The 6,433-nt window shown below is 40.4% G+C and overlaps 1 protein-coding gene across 1 annotated transcript; it reads right to left on the reverse strand.

The window, feature by feature from the left end:
* Positions 1 to 2,896: 2,896 nt before the first annotated feature.
* nudt19 (nudix (nucleoside diphosphate linked moiety X)-type motif 19) lies at positions 2,897 to 6,177 on the reverse strand. Its single transcript, XM_076287086.1, has 3 exons — positions 5,269 to 6,177; positions 4,677 to 4,884; positions 2,897 to 3,981 (listed from the first exon to the last, which is right to left on the reverse strand). The coding sequence occupies exons 1-3, from the start codon at positions 6,061 to 6,063 to the stop codon at positions 3,713 to 3,715; spliced, it is 1,272 nt and encodes a 423-aa protein (XP_076143201.1). The 5' UTR covers positions 6,064 to 6,177; the 3' UTR covers positions 2,897 to 3,712.
* Positions 6,178 to 6,433: the final 256 nt, after the last annotated feature.

Genomic DNA, 6,433 nt, shown 5'->3' on the forward strand with positions numbered 1-6,433 from the left:
TCAGAGTCTTCTGCCTTCTCGGAAGTGGATTACAGCCTAATGCTTTGAGTCCACTCCAGACAGGCTTTCAGTTGTACAAAAGCAGCCTTGGCACATCAAACGCCTGTCACTGGGCAGAGTGTTAAAAACACAACAACCACAACAACGAGAAAGAAAGTATTTTATGGGTTCAATGCTGGAGAGAAGATGTCTAATGTTGTAGATGGTATGTGTTTTGGTATATAGAGACTGCAAGCCTATAAAACAGATACAATGTTCACCACGTCTCAAATGTTGCCTGCATTTTACTCAATTAGATTTAGGAGTGAGATTCAACAAAGACAAATCAGCGATCTTTAAAAGCAAAGTCAGCATGAACTGAGTCAACAACTGTAGAAATGTCCATGGCTTTATTGTATGTTTACAGTGTCAGAGGTAAAATAAAGGTTTTATATGTTACACATACCATTATCAGGCTCACTGTTGGGGAGTGCTACATCTTCTGATCAGCGGCAAATGTATAACGTGTCAAGAAACCTTGCAGTCTCTCTCTCTCTCTCTCTCTCTCTCGCCTATTTTATAACAAGGTAGCCACTCTCAATTGAGGGTACATGTAAAAAATGTTTTTACACGAGTAAATGAAATGATATGCATGAAGCAAAATAGCACACTCCTGTGGAGGGTAATGGCACCATCTCGACTATCCTGTGTTTGGAGTGGACTGTTGCAGATTTGCAACTATGATAACAGTTATAAAGTCATGATAACTTACTTAAGGCTACAAACGATAACTTATGACAACAAAATGCTTCTTACTAAACGTCTGATGTTATAATCAAGGAAAGGGCAAGCACAGCAGTACATAAACTTATATTCCTTAAACTTTAACTAGGTAAAGTACAGCAGTGTTTTCTGAATAGTAACTCATTTCAAACTAATCCTTGGTTGGTGAATATAAATAATTTAAACACAACTACCTTTACAGAGATTTAAGGGAGTTAAAATGATAGGATATGGAATATGGTAAAAAAAAACTCCTACATTAGGGTATTAGGAATTTGAATTAAAATACATTTTTATTCATTAGGAAGTTAAAAACTGGTTCTTGTTTAGTGGAGGGGTATTAGGAATAAGAGTTTATTACATATAGCTTGCTTCTTTATTTGATATCTTACTATTATTCATAATTCAACCAGAACATGTGGGACGTTCTACCAGAAACATACATTATCACTTAAAGAAATCTTGGAAAAAAATATTCTTATTCATGAATCTGAACATTGAGTCATATGGACGCAATCTTAAACTATGAGGAACACCTATTGTGTCTTCTCAGGATGTTTTTACTCCTTATAAAACCTTAATAAAATGCCTTTTTGAAAATAGGATCTAGGACCAATAGGAACGCCCCTCTATTGCAGTTATATAAGTCTGTGACAGGGCTTGATGTGACATCCCCCTGAAAAAAAAAAAGTTTAAAATCAAATAATTTTCTGAGAGGACTTGCCCTTGATAAATTTCAGCATTACCTTGGTCAAATGAGGTCACAGCCTTTAAGTCGTAAAAGAGCAATGCATTTTTTATGTAGTGTTCCATGTAAACATGACGGCGCATGACGAAAACGTGGGAACAGTTGTATATTTATTTCTAGAATTTATGTTTAATTTCATGTTTTTAATATATTGATGTGAAAGATAACAAATTTGTATGTAAAAATAAGTTTTTTTCCAGTCTTTATCACAACAAAACCGTGAAAGATGTAGTTCAGATTTGGCTGACAGCCCATTTTTCAGGATTTGTAATTTGTGTTTTTAAGATTATTCAGGATTTGTAATTTGTGTTTTTACAAAATTGTTCTTTGCGTCTTCCGTCAAGGGTTTTCGCTGCTTCTTCGCTGGCTCTGCCATTATACACACGTTTGCAACAATCTCTAGCGTTTCGTTAGCCTGCCTCTGTGCTGTAAACTAATCCTGCTTCGGTCGGCGGCAGGGCTCGAAATTAACGATGTCCCGACGTCCCGGGGACCATAAAAAATGCGTCCGGGACACAATACAATGATGTCTGGGACAACTCTGGGACAGTAGAAAAAATGGCAAAGCAAATTTCAAAATAGGTATTTTTTTCCTAACCTGTTCACATGGGAATCTAAACGTATCTTTCTTGTCTGAATAAAATTATACAAAATTTGACCTGGCGTAATTTGACCTGGCGTTTGACCGGGCAGCTGGCAAAAGCAGCGTTAGCCAGCTGATCTATAAAGAAGTGGTTTTATACACGCAGCCTTACAACACTGTTTACTGCTCTTCGAATCACTGTAGGCTACAATGTCATTTTTGGAACAAATGCAATATAAGATATCCAAATGGGATGGGTGCTTGCGTTTCCTTAGGAATTCGCCATCTTGGTTTTGTATAAAAATAAATATTAAATGACACATATGCCGACACAAACATAGGGCACGGGCGGTAGGCCTATTAATGGGTCACTTTCCGATATAGAGGTTAACTGACCTAACTAGCAGGCAGGTAGGCTAGGAAAATAAACGAATACCGGAGAGTAACCTATCTGACAGCTTCACTTTGGTAGTCTAAAGTTAGACAGAAATTAGCTAGCTTTGTGGTAATTTCCCACGCTACTTGTTGTTTTCACTTAGATCTGTGGCCATGACATCACACCAAACTGACATTGAAATTAAAGACACGTGAAAATAGATTATTGACGGAATGTTTTACAAACCTGTCCGTCAAAGTGATGGACAATGAGAACGTCTAGTGCAACCTCAAAAAATTGTTAAAAGCGCAACCTCTGAAAATGAGTGTTGTGTGAAACAGCAGATGATTAATGTTAATAAAATGGTGTTTAATAAATTAAGTGTTTAGAACTTATGGTGGACCAGAATGAGTTAATTAAGTGGTGCAAGTTACTGATTATTATGCTGTTTATTACGTAGAATGGGAAAAAACAAGAACTTGAATTTGGGACACTGGTGGTTAAGTCCGGGACAGTGCCAAGTAGAATTTGGGACAGCTGCGGGACACTGAGAAAAAAAGTTAATTTCGAGCGGGTAGGATACACCGAACTTGCAAGTGGGATATTCTTCCTACAGGCAGTAGGGGCGGGTGAGAGAGCCTTCATTCGCCCCATAATGAGTCATTTAACCATATACCGACTTACGAAGATGATTAATTAACACGAAAACGTTGCCTGGTGTCCCTTTAAGAAAGATTAGAAGGCTTTTTAATAAAGAAAAAAAAACATCTGAGAGCATTATCTGAGAATTACATATCCTTTTACAGAACAACTCCTAGAAATCAATCATCTAGTCAGTTTACGACATTTTAGGATTAAGTTTCATTGATAGGAAATGTAAGTTTCTAGTAGAATGTCTCATGTGCTGCTTCATTAGTGATTTGAACAGAAGCACCCTTTTCTTGCGTGGTTTTGTTTTTCTTTGTCAGATATATCAGGCCATCATTCTTGCCGACTAACACTGAGGTAGCAAATGAGAAAACACTACTTTCATGCACAAACGTCCTCAACCTACAAACCTACTGTACCGACCACTACTGTAACCACCACTCAAACTCTCTCCCACAGTTTATGGCTTTAAACAAATAAGCAAGTAGAACACAAACTCTGCACCCACAGCTTTTTAAGGCCGGTGCACCCCAGTGGTGTAGTTGTTGACAAATGCAGTTTCCCTGAACACCAGCAGAGGGACGTGCAGACAGACTCAGAGCCGACTGGTGGGTGTGCTCCCGCTGCGGTCACTACTACTGCTGCTGTTATTACTACCACAGCTGCTGGATGTACCAGGCAGTGGACTCAGGTGCTTGTACTTGGGGGTGATGTTGATGTGCATGGACGTGGTGTAGGGGTCGTGGAAGACCATGCGGTGGAAGCTAGAGCTCTCCTGCTGCAGCTCCTCCAGGCTCTTCTGAGTGCGCATGTTCACGTCACGCTGGCCGGACATGTCCACCTGCTCGGGGTACAGCCCATCACCTCGGAGAACGAGAGAGGTGGCGTTTAACAAGCCGACACAACAAACGGGCACTCCTGAATGTAATGAAACGGATATACTGGTATGCTATGAAAATGTGAAGTTAATCCATGTAACAGTCATAAAATATCATATGAGGGGCAAGATGTACTGCGTATTCATTTGTATGAAGTGGGCTAAATGCCCAAGACCGTGGCCAATAAAATACACTCGCAGTCGCACTAAGTTCATGATTAGGCTGCCAGTGTCACAGCTATTTTGGAAATAAATCAAGCTATTTCAACCAAAGCAAGCCTATATTGTGGACATTCTTTTACCAGATTCAAACTCACTCATACTTCAGAATATTTCAGACATTCTGGATCAGGTGTGTAAACAAATGTGTAAGGTATGTGTAAAGTTTTGGCCAAAGCAACGGAAATGAGTCATTATATTTTTGTTTCTGCCATAGCGCTCAATGCTCCTTTTATGCTAGGTTTAATTTATTTAACTGCCTATTCATTTTGTTATTCAATAGCTTTTCGTAATGTAAACTACAATAATTGAGGACCATGCAGATCAAAAAGTAACCAACATATATATATATATATATATATATATATATATAGTTTTTTAAAAAATAAAAATAAAAATAACAATGAACTGTGTAAATTTTTTATAATTTGGCCAACACTGTATGTCAGCATATGTGTCCTACCTGGCAGCAGTGATATGTAGCAGTCTGCAGAGGTGAGTCTGATGGGCAACCACTGCTCACATCCCTCTAGGGAGCGCTGCTCAGCGAAGCGGTGGAGGTCATCTAGGCCACGGAAGTGGCATAGACGACTCAGGTCGTACAGCTGCGGTGGGGCAATCCACAACTCACGCGCCTCATAGCTCTGAAGAACCTCAATGGGAGTGGACCACTACAGGGGAGTCACAGGGTGATGTGACAGAACGTGGCATTGGGTCCACACACATGCACTTGATGTATGATCATGTAGGAACATACATGCAAGCAAGCTACTATGAGAGCAAGTGTTGGTGGCAAGATGAGAATCACAAAGATCATCTAAGCAGAATCATTTCAATACTTGAGTCATTACACATTTAGGCCTATGTACTGTACATCTGTTATGTTGTAGGCCATACATTGTATTTCATAATACAATAAAACTGTGAAATGTGTGCCATCGATTAGCGGATTTCCTCTTATCCAGAGTCGAAATAGATAATGGATATTTACAGGACATCTATAGGCAAGTGCAACAGGAGTACCAAGACTGTGGTCTCATCCTTGACGCCCTCACCTTAAAATGAACTATCTCCTTCTCATCCTGCACAGTGTGAGGTATGTCCTTCAAGCAGCAAATGAAGAATGCCGTGTCGTACCTCCTCTGCTTGCCGTACACTGCTGTAGGAGTAAGCCAATTGCCCCACTCGTGCAAGGCCCAGATGTTGGGCAGGCACTCCAACTCCCTGCACATGCGAATAAAGTTCAGTGGGTTCTTCATCACCAACTGCCTCCAGTTAGCCAGTTCCCTTTCGCCACATACGTTTGATATTTGTGCCAAATCTGCCATACCAGCGTCTTCTATGTTTTTCATAGACTTCAGTACGCTATTTTCTTCCTCTTTGGGTACAACCAGAAGTATGCCTGATTCTTCGAAGGTCTCCCGCACAGCGCATATTCTAAAGGCAACATCTCCCGGGATAGGAGAGCCAAATTTCATTCTATCCGTGGCGAAAATAGGAGGTCTAGTCTGAGGTGGTTGTTTAACAACTCCCAACCCGAAATTTGGTGAGTGTGTGAAGTTCCTGAAAATATCGAGCCATTCACTGGAAAAGTCCGAAATCTCCACGAGACCACCGGGAAAGACATATGCATTTGGCATAAACCCACTCTTACCACTTCGTTTTAGCAGGAGCACCTCGTAATCAAATGCTGACTTAACAGGTAAACCTGACTGGGTCCAGGTGACAGGAGGGTTCGGAGAATGTTTCTCGATACTTGTCCTTAAACTGTCAACAACAGACGTGCGTTTGATTCCGGCTGTTAAAATGACAGTCGCTGCCTCCTTCCAATGTACCAATGCAGTGTTCATCTTGAAAACTGGTGTGTCCACAGGCTCGTCTACATTTTGAGTTTCGTATGCATTTGAAACAACTTTTGACACATAACTGTAACTTCACGTTGACGTTTTTGCCAAACACATATGAAGGACAGATCAGTGAAAGTGGCGAGGAAGAGCGGCTTCAAAGACAACAGCTATCTATGTAGGAGCGCGCCACCTAGCGGTGTGGAAGACTACACAAATACAAATCTTTACTAGATAGATAGATAGATAGATAGATAGATAGATAGATAGATACTTTATTGATCCCCAGTGGAAATTCAAGAAGAGGATACTAATGAGAGACATGCCATTGTATGTGTGGAGTGGAGGCAGTGGGGGTCATTATTATAGTGTTTAA

Source organism: Alosa pseudoharengus, unplaced genomic scaffold, assembly GCF_046254945.1.
Source record: "Alosa pseudoharengus isolate Yale_2024_CS ecotype anadromous, Long Island Sound unplaced genomic scaffold, YU_APseudo_1.1 YU_APseudo_1.1_scf_16, whole genome shotgun sequence".
Taxonomy (NCBI): Eukaryota; Metazoa; Chordata; class Actinopteri; order Clupeiformes; family Clupeidae; genus Alosa; species Alosa pseudoharengus.